Source organism: Lynx rufus, unplaced genomic scaffold (assembly GCF_022079265.1).
Source record: "Lynx rufus isolate CCGP_SWC_20201006 ecotype Redwood Valley unplaced genomic scaffold, mLynRuf1.p SCAF_25, whole genome shotgun sequence".
Lineage (NCBI taxonomy): Eukaryota > Metazoa > Chordata > Mammalia > Carnivora > Felidae > Lynx > Lynx rufus.
Window position 1 is genome coordinate 5,036,319 of NW_025814840.1, and position 17,920 is coordinate 5,054,238.

The 17,920-nt window shown below is 42.6% G+C and overlaps 1 protein-coding gene across 1 annotated transcript in view; it reads right to left on the reverse strand.

Annotated features, from left to right (window-relative positions):
* The window catches only part of PRKG1 (protein kinase cGMP-dependent 1), a 1,154,193-nt gene that overhangs the window by 32,071 nt on the left and 1,104,202 nt on the right, over window positions 1-17,920 (reverse strand). Inside the window, exon 10 of the mRNA XM_047088578.1 lies at window positions 14,672-14,768. Within this exon, the coding sequence (XP_046944534.1) occupies window positions 14,672-14,768 (97 nt within the window). The remainder of the gene's footprint in view (window positions 1-14,671; window positions 14,769-17,920) is intronic.

Sequence of the window (17,920 nt, forward strand, 5' to 3'; positions counted from 1 at the left end):
TGGAAGGGAGGGGTGTGTGGGGGGGTGATGGGTATTGAGGAGGGCACCTGTTGGGTTGAGCACTGGTGTTGTATGGAAACCAATTTGACAATAAATTTCATATTTAAAAAAAAAACAGCCAAACAATCTAAATGTCCCTGCAGAGAAGCTTGGGGAAAAAATGGTACATCCATGCAATGCAGCTGTAAAAACTATGACTTAAAATGGTGATTTAGCAAAGGGAAGAAAATGAGAGAGGGACAAAACAAGAAACACTCTCAACTATAGAGAACAAAGTGATGGTCACCAGGGGGGAGGCGGGTGGGGGATGGGTTCAACAGGTGATGAGGATTGAGGAGGGCACTTGTGACGAGCACCAGGTGATGTATGGAAGGTTGAATCACTATATCGCACACCTGAAACTGATATTACACTGTATGTTAACTAGCTTGAATTAAAATACTTAGAATTATACTTATTATGGAAAAATAGCCCAAGTTGACTTACATATACATGTGTAACCTTATCTATCTATCATCTATTTATCTGATACAGGATACAAGCCAGTGTACATTTTATGACCCTATAAATAGTATTTATATGAATATGTATACATCTAAAATAAATCTAGGAAGAGACAATTGGAAACGTGTTCCCCCATAGGTTAATAATAGTTTTCCCTTAGGGAAATTTTTACATTTTTGAACCCTATATCCCTTTTATGATGGGAAAACACAATGACTTTCATCATGGAAAATACATTTTAAAGTCTCCTTTAAATTGTACTAGCTGTGTATTACTGTCTGGCTCTCTCAAAGGATTTTGGTTCCATGGGAACCACTCTCCTAGAATTGCATGAAAGCAAAGACCTTGAGAAGTGGTACAAAGCAGAACAATCCATTCAGGTTTGGGCTGAACCACACTAACCTGCTCAAGGGACTTGCCATATTCTTGTCTTCAATATAAAAGCTCAGAGTCCATGATAGGAATCTGCATTTACTGGGCCTAAGTTATCCGACTTTATCATAAAAGTGTTTTCACAAAACTATTCCATGGCAAATTTGAAGGTGCAACGTAGTTAGCTCTTAATTTTTCCTGTTGGCCAAATGAATTACGCCAAGGCCACGCCTGTCAATTTGAGGTGACGGTGAGGACTTTTTGTAGCGGGGGCAGCTAGAGATAGGAAATCTATAGTGTGGACGGAGGCACGTGGACCCATGCCTTGCTTCCCGGCCCCCCTCTTGTTGGGGAATCCTTCCCAGCCTGGCGGGGTTGGGTGTGCGCCCCAGCTCAGTCGTCCTTTGCAGACTGGCTCACACCCCTGGTGCACAGGCTAGTACACTGGCGAGATGTGAGCCCTGAAATGTGACTACTTTTGTTTCCATCTCCACCGCTTTTTGGCTTGTGGTCTTGGGCACATTTCTGACACTCTGTCCCTCTCTCCGTATCTGGCACATGAGTTTACATGCGAGGACGAAACAAAAGAGCCCACATAGCCTTCCCAGTCTGGAACAGAGCACACATTCAGTGTGTACTAGCTGCCTTTATTCCTATGGGCTTCCAACATTAAGGCCCCTTCAGGCTAAAGAAATTTCCTCCAAATATGACCCAGCGAAGGCCCGTTCCTAACCCCAATCACCGATCTCCGTCTCACCAGGGAAACACATAAAGGGGTAAGATGCTACTTTCCAAAGATTCCTGGCCCTCGCACCACACAGCTTTTACTCCCAAAATTCCTAGAAAGGGAAAAAGAACAAGAAAATGCTAATACTCATGACCTTCCTCTTATTTATTTTTACAAACAATGCTGTGCTAGACCCAATATTAGAAGGGACAAAAGCTTTATTGATAGTAAAACGTTGCCTCCGTGTGGAGCACTGGGGTGCCATTCGAATGCATCCGTACACGGGCAGAGTGGACCTAAATATGGGAATTTCTGACCCAGGTTTTGACGATTTCTTAACTGCCGAGCTCCAGGTGGTGTCCCAATGGCACTGACCCGAAGAAGGGAGGCAGGGACCCCAGCATGTTAAAGAGCTGCGAAGACACGCTTGCCAGCAATCAGAACATATGCTTCCTTCCTATCTGCGGCAGGCGCTGGTCTTAAAAAAAGGCTTGTTTCTGGCTGGACCCAATTCCCTGCTCTGACTGGGGAGCTGAGTTATGATTACAACCACTTTAAAACTCGCTTAGTACCTCAGGGAGAGTTGGTCCGCGGAATCTGTTCATCCAGTGGTCTATTTAATCCATAGTTTGTTTTGTGATATAGCTAGATCTTTATTATTTGGAGGAGAAAATGGCTTTCTGAACTACATTGTAATTAAAATGATTTCTTAAATAGGGGCGTCTGGGTAGCTCAGTCAGTTAAGGGCCTGACTCTTAACATCGGCCCAGGTCATGATCTCATGGTCTGTAGATTCAAGCCCTACATCTGGCTCTGGGCTGACAGTGCACAGATTCTCTCTCTCCCTCTCTCCCCCTCTCTCTCTTTGTGCCTCCTCCGCTAATGCTCTCTCTCTGTCTCTCAAAATAAGTAATAAAAAAACCTTTAAAATGAGTTCTTAAATTAAGGCTGAAACTGACAGTATTACATGGCTTATTATGCAAAATTCCTCTATAACGGTGATTCCCTTAATGCCCTCAGGCAGTTAGTTACACTAATGCCATGGAACAGAGGTGATGAAGTGAGCTTAGGTAAGCTCATGCAGGATCCCCAGGGTTGAGCCCTGTATGGTTCATGTTTATGATGAATTATGTAACTTCTGGGCCTCAGGAAAGGCCTTAACTCTATTAAATACGAGGGCTCTTTCCAGCTGGGAAACTCTATGCATCTGCAATTTGACATAATGAATATGCATTTATTTTATTTTACTTTTTATTGTATTTTATAGAGAGCAGGGGAGAGGGGTAGAGGGAGAGAATCCCAAGCAGGCTCCACGCTCAGCACAGAGCCTCACGTGGGGCTCGATTCCACGACCCTGGGATCATGACCTGAGCCAAGATCAAGAGTAGAGCACTCAACCAAGCCACCCAAGTGCCCCTGGATATGCATTTTTAAAGGATGTTAATTATAATTAACCTTATGGAAGCAGCCCAACAAACATGGGCCAGTAGCCTGGGACAAAGGAAAAGGGGAAAGTTCCCAAGTGAGACAAAGGTAAGCTTCAGAAAACATGCTGGTTCACTCTGGAAGCATGACCTTGAGTTTATGGGACATACATCTTCGGCTGAGAGGTGGTTTCTCTTTCTCTGTTCTCTCAACCCCATGTTACTAATTTTCAAAGACTATGCACTGGATAAAAATGGCGGTGGCTTTCCCAAGAAGAGCATCAAGACAGGCTCTAAGGCCTAAAGAAATCTGGGCAGGGCCATCCTAACTTTAATAGCTGGATAGTGACAAAATAGGAATGGCTAATATTTTCTCCAAATAAAACAGCACACTTTTAATCACACAACCCATGTTACGTGGTCCCGCGTAAAATGATCTCTTATTTTCAGTTCTTTTTAAACCGGGAGGAAAGAGCTTTGTAAGTAATCCAGATAGAAGAATTCCTGTGGTTAAAACTTTTCGTTCTAGATGCTCAAAAAGTTATCCCTCACCTCTCTCTCTGCACAATTAACATCATGCATGTCCTTTTCTTAGCATCCAAACTTAAGAATAAATCTTAAGTTTGTTCCAAAGGATGCACAAGGGAGGAGGGCATAAGGGACTTGTCACAGCCTGTGTGACACATAGCCAGGGGACACAGAGAATGTGAGGGATGGATTATGAGTTCACACAGATGCCAGAGTCAAAGACCTTTTCAGACGGGAGGGACAGAGACATGACATCATTACACAATTTTATGGTAAGTGATTTTACACGTAAAACTTATTTCTAAGTGAGACAACTACACCATTTTCTATACCATACCAAAGGAGCAGGGCAAAAAAGAGCTTATATTATGTATACACTTTCCTCTGCCATTTGCACAACTGACGATCAAGAGAGGGTCTCTCTTCTCCCCATCTTTATTTTCCTTGTCGTGTTCACCTCAACCCTTCATCAAACATGTCGATAGTCCTATTTGGTTTCTACTCTGCCTTCAGACTCAACATTCAGTTCTACAGCTAATGAGAAGAAATATCAGGATATATTTATATTATTAAATTCAAATTGGTCAAAAGCCAAGTTAAGACTATTTTCACAGAGGAGATAGTTTTCAAAACAGACATTTAACTTTCCGTTTAGAGGAAGATCAGGAAAAGAAAATCATACCTCCTATTTTTAATTACAACATGAACAAATGGTTGGACTATTTTATAGAAATCACTTGGAAATCAAAGAATACTTGTGATTTCTCTTATTAAGGAATTAACACTGATTCATTTGGACTAAAAAAAATCTACCTATATTGAATCAATACTGTTTACTGAAATGTGCAATTCAAATATACCATCTTCTCATGGGGCGCTTGGGTGGCTCAGTCGGTTAAGCATCCGACTTCAGCTCAGGTCATGATCTCACAGTTCGTGGGTTCGAGCCCCGTGTCAGGTTCCGTGCTGACAGCTCGGAGCCTGGAGCCCGCTTCAGATTCTGTGTCTCCCTCTCTCTCTGCCCCTCCTCAGCTCATGCTCTGTCTCTCAAAAATAAATAAATGTTAAAAAAAATAAACAAAAATATACCATTTTCTCTTGTGTATAGAACCTGCATAAAATAAACCTTATTTCATCTTGTAGTGATTACTAAAATTGATATGAGAAACTTTAAATTATTTTCCCTCATCAGGCACACAAAAACAGACACATAGTCAATGGAATGGAACAGAGTCTAGAAACAAACCTGTGCTTATATGGCCGATTAATCTATCACAAATAAGGCAAGAATATATAATGGGGAAGAGACAGTTTTTTCAATAAATGGTGTTGGGAAAACTGGGCAACTACATGCAAAAGAATGAAAGTGGGCCACTTTCTCACACCATACACAAAAATAAATGGATTAAAGGCCTAAATGTGAGAGCAGAAACCATAAAGCCCTTAAAAGTAAACATGGGCAGTAATCTCATGGACGATACCCTTAGCAAGATTTTTCTAGGTAGGTCCCTCAGGCAAGAGAAACAAAAGCAAAAATAAACTATTGGCACTACACCAAAATAAAAAGCTTCTGCACAGCGAAGGAAACCATCAACAAAACAAAAAGGCGACCTACTGAATGGGGGAAGATATTTGCAAATGACATCTCCAGTGAAGGGTTAACATCCAAAGTACATAAAGAACTTCTGCAACTCAACACCGAAAACCAAACAGTCGGATTAAAACACCGAGAATTCAAACGTTTTTCAAAAGAAGACACACGGTGCCCAACAGACACATGAAAAGATGCCCAACATCACTCATCAGCGGGGAAAAACAAATCAAAACCACAGTGAGGTATCACCTCCCACCTGTCAGAATGGCTGGTATCACAAAGGGGAAACAACAGGTGTTGGTGAGGATGTAGGGAAAAAGGAACCCTCACGCACTGTTGGTGGGAATGCAAATTGGTACAGCCACTGTGGAAAACAGTATGGCGGTCCCTCAAAAGATTAAAAACAGATATACAATCCAATAAAGAGTTCCACTACTGGGTATTTACCCAAAGTGCACAGAAACACTTCTTCAAAAAGATACATGCACCCCTATGTTTATTGTGGCATTACTTACAAGAGCCAAGATATGGAAGCAGCCCAAGTGTTTGTCGACAGAGGAATGGATAAAGAGGATGTGGCGTGTGTACAGATGCTCGCGCGTGCACACACACGCACACACAGGAATATTACGCAGCCATAGAAAAGAATGGGATCTTGTTATTTACTACACCATGAATGAACCTAGGGTGCATTATGCTAAATGAAATAAGTCAGAGAAAGACAAATAGCATATGATTAAACTCAAATCTAAGAATAAAAACAAGCAAACAACAATAGCAACACAGACTCTTAAATACAGAGAACGAATTGGCGGCCAGAGGGGAGGTGGGTAGAGAGATGAGCGAAAAAAAAATTACTTTCCCTCATCAAATTATCAAATATTTTCTCTCCCCAACCAATATTTCATATCTGTGCCTAATCTCATGCATATGTATTGAGTAGTGCTGCAAGTTTTCAAACTTGCCTACACGTTTCTAAATTGATCACTAAAATATGTCACATAATTCAACTTACTCTAATACTTAAAGCACACTTATAACCTCAAACTTCACATAGATGGAGCTGAAACTCACAAGTTGACACTTCAATTTCTTTCCTTTATTGACTCTGTGAAGCTTTAAAATGAGTGGATATGAAACAGAATCACATATTGCAAAATTCAATTCTCTGAGATGTGATCAGCTTAATTCATGAAAATGTGTTCTCGTCATACTTTTGAGACACAGGGCATAAGTAATGTCATAATGTTTCTGTTACATACTGGAAGAATCTTTATCAGAAGGTTTATAATTGGATCTTCATATCTTGATAGATGTTATACTTGAACGTCACCCTTTCTGATATTAAATAAATAGGGTGACTCCTTCCTCGTTTTTACACTTGAAACTTTTCACAAGATTTTGCATAAATATAATACATTTCAAATGTAGTTAAGCCAGTTCGACATGTAGTTAGTATTTTTTTGCTCATGCTAACTTAAGTTACGGAAACCAGTCCCATTAAACATTTAAACCACTCTGTCCAAATGGAGGTAGAATTGGAGCCACGGTCACACAGCGGCTCCCTTTGGTTGAGCTTATTTTGATTCCTTTTGGGTCTTGATGGTCTCTCTGCTCTTACCATGAACTTGTAAGGCTGGCTGGCGTCAGGGGCTAAGAACCAAGCCATCCGACCCCCAGAAGCTCCTGATCTCAGAGCTCAATACTCAAGCTAGAATGTTGTACGTGTAAATGACAACGGGGGATATTAAGACGAGGGACAAGAATGAATTGGCAATAAATTAAATGTGTACAGTTGACGAACTACACTGAAACATGCAGAATGACTATTTCCTATTTCTTCCCCACAAAACAAGATCAACCATTTCATTTTAAAGGCCTGGCTATTTTCAACATTACTAACATAGACAAAGGGAGGGTTTTTCCTTCTCATGAATGGGATTCCTCTTGGACAGTGTTGATGTGAAATTGTCAGGGACACACACTACATCTTGGCACAAAGCAAACTACCTTATTCAGAAGGGACATGATGATGTTTACTTTGGCAGTGGCCCCACCTAAAAATAGCCTGTCGAGTCACGTTATAGCGTATTCTTTTATTCACAGGTGGTAGCTGAGAGCTGAGTCTGTGTTTTATATGTTTTCAGTACTTGACCTCATGCCCAAAAAATGCCCAGTGCTTTCACATCTAACCTCCTTTCAGAACAGAACACAGCGACCCCCCCACTGATGGGCTACGGGCACCTCTTACTGCTTCCTTCACACACCCCCTGAGCGAGTCTGCCACTCGCTTCTGTGGCCTGTGAAGACACGTGGCCCTCTGTGTTGTAACCTTTGCCTCGAATGGCCTTTTCCCCAGCCGCTCCCTTAAAGCCCAACCAAGTCCCTAAGCCATGGCTTCAGTCTTCGTTTTCTTGTGGCCTCTTCTACGCAATCAGCTCCAAATGGTCTCCCACTTTCTGAAACACCGAGAACCTTTCTGCATAATTTAGAAGCTAATACAATACTAAAGGATGTCATATGTTACTTTTCATATGTGTTAGTCTTACTTTCTTTTTTATGAGAAGGGAGAAATTCCTTAAGGGCAGAAATCACTTCTGCTATTTCTCTATCCCCCTAAAAATATTTAGGGATTGTATATTAGATAAATCTTTGCTGACTGTGCCCATAAATTCACTAACTTAAAAAAAAATGAAAGCAAATGGATGTCACAGAAAACATAAAGGCAAGTGTGACCAAAATGTTAACTTCTGGATATACTCTCTTATCACCGATATCTTAACCCTTGGGAAGACATGCCTGCTGCCTTCTAGATTTCCATTCATCTTTCTAGAATCAAACGCAGCTTTGGAGGAGAAAGGGACATTTTAATTTACTTCAGAACCCTGATTCAACATTCTTTTAATGAGAAATACTCATTTCTACAGATGGGATATAAAATTGGTCATTTCAAAAGATGCGTAAGCAAGTGATTCTTCTCAGTCATTGGGTGGACCGACCTGTGTCACGTCTCTTGTATCAAATATATTCTGCAGTGACAAGAGGAAGTAATGCACAACGTGACTGGCATAGCATATCCAGAGACAGACTTCGCTACGTGTGAGAGTGCGGTCGGCCATCTTAGGAGACGCACTATGTTGTGACTGTATGTGTTCTGCTCAATTCGTGTTTCCCGAATCGGATTTTCATCAGCTAGCCGAATGACTTTCTTAGAAATCACTGCTATGTATCACACTAAATCACGCGTGTCCATTTATATCCTTTTGAAGAATAAATCTACCATGCGGAGGGCCTCTTTCATAATAAACCGACTCAAGTACTGGCGAGGGAAAAGCATTAAAATGAGGCAGGCTGGGAGTTGTCAAGGAGAGGAGAGTCCGCGCTCACTCGGGTCACAGAGGGCAGGAGGGTTTCCCCAGGCATCCTCCGCACTAAATCACCGTGGCCACAAGTGGCAATGCCACCCGGCGATCCCACAGCTATTCTATTTCACTGCCGTGTGGCTTGGCAGTCAGGAAGCTCTCGAAATGTTTTCGTCTTACGTGGGGTTTCCCTTTGGAGTTAAGCTGTTCGCCTTTCGTAACGATGAAACAGAACTCTGCTGACAGAGCAATGGATTTATCGCCTAATTTCTTGCTTAATCATCCGTTCGTTTTGCCTTGGTGGACACAGCCCTCCAGGCCTGGCCCGGAGCCACGCAGCTGGCAAAAAGGCCACAAGAGTGCCACGGATCCTTATGGCCCTGTGACCTGTGTGGGGCGTGGCCTGTGACTTCTGCCACATTGCCCCCTCCTGTGCTGGGTCACAGAACAGAGGAGAGGTGACCTGTGTGGTCCACTTGGCAAGAGCCAGGCCCCCATTAGGCCCGGTCAGGGTTCCGTGGTTTAAGAAGGCTGCGGAGACACTGGATAGGATTCAGCGGACGGCACCTGAAACTATTTCCCATCGAGAGGTTAAGAGCTGGCCCTTTACAACCGAGAAGACAGATAAGTGCAAGAGACTTGGGGCACGTGAAGGCTCAGCGTGAGCAAGACTGGAAATCGTGTCCCGCCTCCACTCATGACCGGTCCCAAAGTAAGGAGCATTCGCGGTTGGGGGGGGGGATTTGATAGACACTATTACTGGGGTCATTTGAAGACCTCAGGCTCTTTCTTATGGCTGAGAAACGTTTGTACTGTCGGGACTCGGCAGAGCAAGGGAGGAAGAAAGAGTAAAATTATTCCCTTCCCTTCTCTTCCTGTGGGTGTAGCTGGGAATGATAAATAGCTATCATTAGCATATTTTAATAATGATCTAACAGCAGTAACATCGCACCACTTACTGACCTAGGATGTGCGACGCTATGTGGGGGCGTTAACTCGTTTAGTCTTTGTGACCTCGGGTGGCTCAAAGCCTACTATTATCCTCATTTTGGAGATGGGGAAACTGAGGCTCGGAAGCTAGTGACTCCCGAGCAAATGGCAGAGCATACACAGCTGCTAAAATCTGAATCCAGAAGGTCTGATTCCGGAGCTCTAGCTTTTGCTACTACATTATAAGGTCTGATTTTGTCGTCGCCATTGTTTCCGCAGAGACATTTTAACCGCTGAAGTAAGAACAGCAAAAGATTCAGAGAAGGAAGAGCCTCTGAAGGTTTGACCGAAGCAGATGTGAACAGTGGGAGATCACAGCGTCTGTTCCCCATTTATGTCTATCACAGGTTCTAGAATTCAAGAAGACATCTTTCTTCTTTTTAAAACGAAGGTGGATACGTGACAACATTGGTTCAGTCGCGTTGCGGTGGCTGCTGTTGGTGTTATAATTGAGAAGCCAGAAGGACAGAAAAAACGTCAAGTTAAAAACCAAATAGGCAGTTCCGGGCCGTAACAGCAGCCCTTTCACTGACTGCGGGGTCCTAGGCTCCTTCTATGCATTAATCCTGACTTCCTTCTGGTAAAAGCAGATCATGCGTCATAAAGGTAAAATTATATACTGGATGTGGGCCAATTTGAAGATCACAAAGCATCACTAATATCAGTTTGTCGATCAAGTACCCTGCGGTTGTTGCATTTTATAAGAGTGTACTGGAAAGCTTCAGGGTCTTCATGTAGAGGCGCTAACTCTCCTGTCCTACAAATGCCACTTCCTCCAAGATGTCTTGCTCTCCCAAGCACCAACCGCGGGCTGCTCCATACTTTGATTATTGGATTATTTATTTGTTTCCATGACTGTCCTTCCCAGTAAACAGAGTCCCTAGAGGCAATGGCTATTTTACTTCACACTGTGTATGTCCCAGTAGACAACCCGCTGCATAAATACGGAATAGATGATAGAGACAGAAAACAATCCAAGAAGACAGAGATTACATCTTCCATGTCTGCGTCCCTCCATTTTCTCCATTTTTGGAGGCTCTGGATTGCTGCATACAAAGATTAAGTATCTACCATCCAGGGCAACCACATCAGCATGGCCAGGTTCCAAAATCCGCTTTGTGCAAATCTATTCTGAAAAGCCAGCAGCCCTCTGACAAGAGGACAAGTAGAGGAAATCAGGAACGTGACCATAGAGCAACAGGACTAATTTTCATTTGTGATTGTAAAATCATTCTCCTTGTTTTGCAGTCATGCCTGGTAAATTAAGAGGATGACCAAGGTATCTTCCGGCAGAGCTTCCTGCTTTAATGAGTAAATCGTCTATAAAAAAGCAGGGTTCTTTTGCTGAAAGTACTTATAAATGGAATGTGGTCTTCTGGAAGATAAACAGGCAGCACTGAACAAATGAGAAGGCCCATTCTTCAAAATAAAAAAAAAAAAACGGTCAGAAAATGTGGTTTCTGCCAGATAACAGAAAGGAAAGCAGTATGGATGGCTTCCCAAAGGTAATAGCTGTGAACGGGACACGTCTGATATTCAACTCATTAAAATCAGTTACGCTAAAGGTATTTATGAAATAGACTCAATAGCTTTAGAGCAGAATTCTCATGCACGTAAGACAGTTTCTTCAAGCTTCTGACCTCATCACTGAACAAATACCTGAGTTTCTGTGTTGTGGCAAAACTACGTTCTCCTCTACAAACATTGGCAGTAAACTATTTAGCAATTTTCCTGCCTGAAATATCCTCCTGCATCTAAATTCACCTAAACTGATGTAAATAATAAAAATTAAGAAATGCTAAGAAGGCTCTGAAGGGCGTCACTATGCAAAATAACACAAACCTAATCCGTGTGTCAAATAAGAAAACTCCTAACTTAGTTCTACCGGGAAATGGCGTTCAAAAACTCAAATTTAATTCTTTATACTCAACCTAAGAGTTTACATTCTTATAATCTATACCTGGGAAAATTTTTAAAAATATTATTATGAAATTACAGCGTAATGTGGTATATTTTTTATCTTGTTATTTACCTGATCAACATCATTGCTGAACTAAGGATTGGTAGGTTCAAGATATCCACTTTATACACTCGGTACAGTACTGAGCACATACGTACGTGACATGAATCCATGTGAAGGTGCTATTGCTTACCCTTTTTGCTCTCTGAGAGTGACAGAATTTTCTTGCATACGTCATTCTCAGGAGAGAGTGGAGAGTTCTACCATCACAACAGAACTGGGCTCTGCCTTCTCCTCCTCTGAACTATGAATGGTGTGGGTACTGCTCGAAAGATTCACTACTGTCTCCTGAGCCATGGTTCACGGTGATTCACCACACGCTAGGACCACAGTACGTGTGATTACAGTCAGAGTGTTGAGGCCACACTCCTCAAATTCTGGCTTCACTGAATACGTGTAAAAAACGAAAAATCACAGCGAAGAATATGTTCCACACACAATAACTAGTATTACCAGGCAGGGAGGAGGCAGTGGATGGTAGGGCGACAGGGATCACCTGCACGGCCAGGCCACACTGAACAGTCAAGACAGTCTGGGTGTTCAGATGCTCCTACGGTATTTTTGGGGGGAAGTGCAAAATGACACAAGATCGTCATGTCACTTCAGAGGTTAAAACCATGTGCCTCTTTTCTAATATATGCGGTTGTGCCTCGGGGCCTATTAGGGATTTATCATTTACGGGCATATCTAATGTTGTTATAAACTGGGCTCCAACTCAAATTAATTCCTCAGGTTATGGTGTTCATTAGCCTATAAACATCTGTGTAGAAGAGTAAAATGTAATTATCCAGGAGAAGAAGAAAATTAGACTGAACTACACTTGACTGTCTCTCCTGGGATACATTGTGTGTGTGTGTGTGTGTGTGTGTGTGTGTGTGTGTGTGTACCTTCTCTAATTTTCTGGTTAGTTGTGCTTCCTCAAACATTTTTGACGGAGCTTTCTAGAGGTTTTCTACTGTCAGCTTGGCATTTAATTGTTTAGCATAAAGCGGGTTTCAGTGTCTATGAACAATTTTCAGTATTTCAAACATCCTAAGTAAACTCTTATATTTCCTAAAATATCTCACCGGTAACTTAAGGTCCCCAACTTGAAATTCTCAGACCTCCAGGAGGCCACACATTTGTAATGTAAATGTTAATGAAAACAACAATTTGTCCACGGTCTTTGAAAAAATATATTTAAGAAACTACAAGTCAGAAAATCAAATTCTAGGAATTCTGTCCTTTATAGTGCCTCATTCAAAAAGGGGTTGAGACATGCGCAGCTCAGTAAATAAACACACCAGACCATAAGCTCTTCCTGGCAGGGAGCTCTACCCCCTGACCTGTTTATACGTCCCAACACCCCCAGTAAAATAGAACACCGGTAATAAATCTTCACTAGCTCTACGAACAGTTATATTTTGTCGCAAAATCAAAGTTCTTGAAAAAAGAAAACTAAGACCGAGTTAACTGGCAGAATTCAGAAAAACAAGTTTTCCCGGGCCCTTAATTTGTATTCCTGTAACCTAAAATCTCACGATGAATCAGCAGTCAAATCAGAAGCCGTATAACTATGGTGTCTCCAACCAGTGTTAACGGAAGCAGAGCGCAAGTTCAATGAAACACATTATGGCTCCAAAGTTGTCTTGTCTAATGTTTAGGTAAATACCATTTTTTCCTGCCTGTCAAAGCCAGAAATCCCAACTACGGCACAAACGGACAAACATCGGAGACAGCACTGGCTCAGTCTACTTTGATGGAAGGGGATTTCTAGTCCCCTGATGGCAACAGGAACTGTTTACTGCACTCTACAGGGAGTTCCTAACATACTGTACTGGTTTCTGGTATCAGGGACGCCTCCATGCAGCAGGGAGGTGAAAATGAATCTGCCTCCCAAATAGGGTTTCTACCCACACAGTCTTGGAATGCAGCAACTCAGTCACCAGAATACATTTTTTTTCCAGTTTATGTTGTAATACATCAGTTCTTAAATGCGTATTTCAAAGGCACAACAGAGTATGCTTTCATTCGGTTCACGCCACATTCACGCAACGTGTTTAACGAATAACCTTGCACCAACGTGTCCTCATCACCCCGACACTTACCTGTATGACATGAATGGGTGTGAAATAGTCAAACCGTGTTATCTAATATGATTATATTAAACACAGTCCCTATAACCTGACTAGGTGCTTGCAAATCCAGAATCACAGAATTACTACATCATTTATGTGATTTTTTTTTTAATTTTTTTTTTTCAACGTTTATTTATTTTTGGGACAGAGAGAGACAGAGCATGAACGGGGGAGGGGCAGAGAGAGAGGGAGACACAGAATCAGAAACAGGCTCCAGGCTCTGAGCCATCAGCCCAGAGCCCGACGCGGGGCTCGAACTCACGGACTGGGAGATCGTGACCTGGCTGAAGTCGGACGCTTAACCGACTGTGCCACCCAGGCGCCCCTTTTTTTTTTTTTTAATTTTTTTTTTCAACGGTGATTTTTAAAGTCTTAAAGCACTGGTAAAGATCTTTAATCAGATAGATGATAAATAGAGGATAAATAGATTTGACTCCTTTATTTCCTTCCTTAGTTCCGAACAGTGCTCACTCACTTAATCATGCACCCTAGCTACAATAATTAAAATGTAAATTTAAATATACATAAAGGAAATGAGACATATATACATGTGTTATATTATGTATATATCTATATATAACATATATATGTATATACGTATATATATATACGTGTATACATATATATATATATATATATATGTATACGTATATATGTGTGTGTGTGTACATGTGTTAGGGCACATGACTAAGTTGGTGAGCCCCGTTCAGAACTAAGGAAGTAGAGGCCAGAGAGTATCAGCTGGATAGAAAGCACTTTATGGCTTCTCGTTATGTTAACGTGTTTACCTCTCATTTCCTAGGAAGACGATTTTCTAAAGAAGTGGATTGATGATTTCACTGCTAGTCTACATCATATACAGCTCACGGTAACTGCTGCCTACTCGGACGGACTGACACGAAAGCATATGGTCGCGATTCGGGAACGATCATACTTAACGAGGAGAGAGCAGAGCAGAGAGAGATCTTAATCGAGGAGCACAGATACAGGAGGGAGAGGGGCTCTCAAGAGCACGTAAAGAAGAGTCACCTACCAGCTCCACTCGTCCGAAGCCCCCGACTCCAAGGGTGTCGATGATGTTGAAGTCAGACAGCTTCAGGTTGGCGAAGAAAGCGGCTTCGGCTTCGTATCTGGATTTTTTGATGCGAAAAAACGGAAATTTCTTAGAGGTGCAAACACGAGAACCACACACGACCGCCCCGGGTTGACAGGCCTGTGGCACAGGGTTTACCTGCTCAGATTCCATCTTTGCTTTTAGAGTCTCTGTGTCCTCACCATCATAATGTTTTGGTCCCAGTGGTGCAGAATAACCAAGATTTGCACTTGTGGGTCAGAGGAGAACGGGACCAGGTACCTGGTGCCTGCCAGTCATGCGACCGATAAATCCAGTTACCAGACCAGAGTCACATCGCAGCGCTTTCCTGCGCGTCTTCCTGTGAGCACGGATGGCTGGGGCGGTTCTTTTTTGGTTTTGCTTGGGGGTTTTTGGTTTTGGCCGTCCCGCTGGGGGACGGCAGTTTCTCATTAGTCGCCCTTATCCACAGGCCTCCAGTGGCTTCTGTTAGTATCCACTGAAAGCGGCAAGATCACCGAGGTCCCTGGAGCGACATCGCAGCCGGGGTTTATGAAAACAGATCCGAAAAGCCGAGGACGGGGGTGCGAATGTCCGAAACGGAGGGTTTCGGAAGCCCATTCACATTCCTAAAAAGTGTCCTCCTCCGTTTATGTGTACCCACGGCTTCTGAGCCGGGAGTCCCAGTGCCTTTATCTTTAGGAGAAGCGAGGGCTGTGCTCCCAAAGTCTAACTGTGCCCCGTGCCGATCTGACCCATGCGAGTGGCCAGGATAGGCTTCCCCTGACGAGACGCTCAAAATATCTTCTTGTCAAAGGCCCTACTATTTTTAGAAAGGGCAGGAAGGCATAACAGTCATGGCACTAATGTCTCACTGATGTCAGGTCAGGGAGTGATGCAGCTGTCCCAGTAATCAAGTATTTGCACAGCTATGCGTAACCCGTGACCTTCGGCCAGGCGGTCCCTGGCTCGGTCCACGCTATAGATAGACATGATGATATACCTTTGAGACGGGGACACGGGCACTGCTCGTTTCTGTCAGGTTTTGGACACAGCCACCCGAAGGCGTGTTTGGCATTAAGCCGTGTAACACTTCAGCTACTCCCTTCTAATCGAACACACATTAGACTCTCCACTTGGGAGGAAGGTGAGGTTTCTAGGGGACATTTTAACGTTCTCCAATCTATCACCACAGTCCCAGATTCGAACAATTCTTGACAGACTCTCGAGACAACCTGGTTTTCATGACTGGCTGGTTACATGAGCTCAGCTCCCTCTAATAAACCCCTATAGACAAGGCAGCTGGCCAATCCTGAGGGCATCTGTAGACTTCTCTCATTATCGACACAACCAGGAGCTTAGCTTCGCAGTTCAGGAGGTGGTTTACTAGAATGGACATAAGCAGCAAATGGGCATTTCTAGCATTCCAACGGGCCCACTACTTCTGGAAAATTAAAACTCCATCCCATTTAAAGGGCAGAGTTCACTTCAACAGGTGCTTTCCAAGGACATCTGTTGGGATCAGACCCTGTGACAGTTTCTATGTGGTCAAGCATTTCCTGGCAGGCCAGATAGTCAGATTCTTAAGGAGACTGTTTTTGAATAATATCCTATGTGCCTGCTGGATTGAGAAACTCAGATACGAAGAGGGTAAACTCAGGCTATTTTGATAACATTTTATATATTTACAGCGTGGTGTTCTCACAGCTCCTGAAGATACTTTTGGATTCTTACACTTGGGCTCCGTAAAGTTAGGCTGGTGACACATCTACGCATGTGACCTTCAGCCCTTTGTTGGAACCTCCTGGGCATCTGTCAGGAACCATTTCATCTGAGTCCCACCACACACCGAGTGATTCCGAAATCTTTGCAAACAGGACCCAAATATCTGTATTTTTTTAAAGCTCCCTCAGCGATTCTGGTTCACAGCAAGGGTAGAGGGCTATAGGTCCAACTGAGAAGCCTCAGGAACTGCAGAAACCATAGAAACATTTTGGGGTGGGTTAAAATGGTCCTGGGACGTCAGTGGCTGCCTGATGAGTCTCAGGGGGGTGCGTTCGTGCCAAGAGTGTTGGGGCCTCTCACAACGTGGTCTGGCCTCCTGCCCTTGGATCCTAGACCCTTTGAAATGACCACTAGTTCTGTAATGGCTAACACAGCTTGAAAAAAAAAAAAGGCAATGTTGCTATAACACACACACACACACACACACACACACACACACACGGAGAATGCAGAAGTCATAGGTGGCTATTTTGTGTTGAAATTTCTACAGCAAAATCCTCTTGACCTTATGCTTACTATTTGATTAATTACGGATGGTATTTTCATTAATGGGATGGACGAATTACGTCTCATGTTAAATAGTAGATATTTTCTCTGTAGCCATCACAATCCACTTAAACATACACTGTTCCACACACCGTAAGCACAATTACCATTACATAAAATATTTCATGTTTTAATGAAAAGAGATTGGTAACACTGTCACTGTCATCATACTTTGTTCATCTTTGCTAATTACTTTGCCAATATTGCTTGGTGACTTGTTAAAATACTACCTAGTAGGGTGATTTTATCTGGTGGTTGGTGAGATACATTTTGAGGGGCCTTTGGATAATATACTCCTGATGTTCTATTCCATTCTATTCATGCCAGGTTCTGATTCTCAGGGAGGCCAAACAAAGTGGGAATGCCATCACAGTGTTTTTTGTTTTTTTTTTTCTTTCCCACCAAGGGAATATTAGTTGCTTAATATTCTATATGTATTTATTTTTCATTCAGATTACTCTTTATGGACAAGAGTTACATCTGCATCACAGAGACCCCGTCTACTTTTCTTTTTTGAATAACTTTTTGGATTAATAACTTCTTTTTTAATGTGGAAATCACCACTAGAAGGAACCCGTATAAGAAAGTTAAACTACAGATGACTTAGCTGCTTCAGGCAACTCCTCTTGCTCATAACTTGGAGAGACATTTTCATTCTTTCTTTTTACTCAGAGATTATTTGAAGATAATTTGAATCCATCAACTCTGTTCTGCTTGTTAATGAATTGGTAAAAGTTTGAGTGGGAAAGGAGACTAAATTGGTTAAATCAATGGTTGTTGTTCTATTAACTAAACTTCTTTTGCCTGAAGGAAGTCGGCGTAGAACCCAAGTTCTGAATGGGACACAGGTCCAAGGAACAAGGCCAAGCTTTGTGCAAT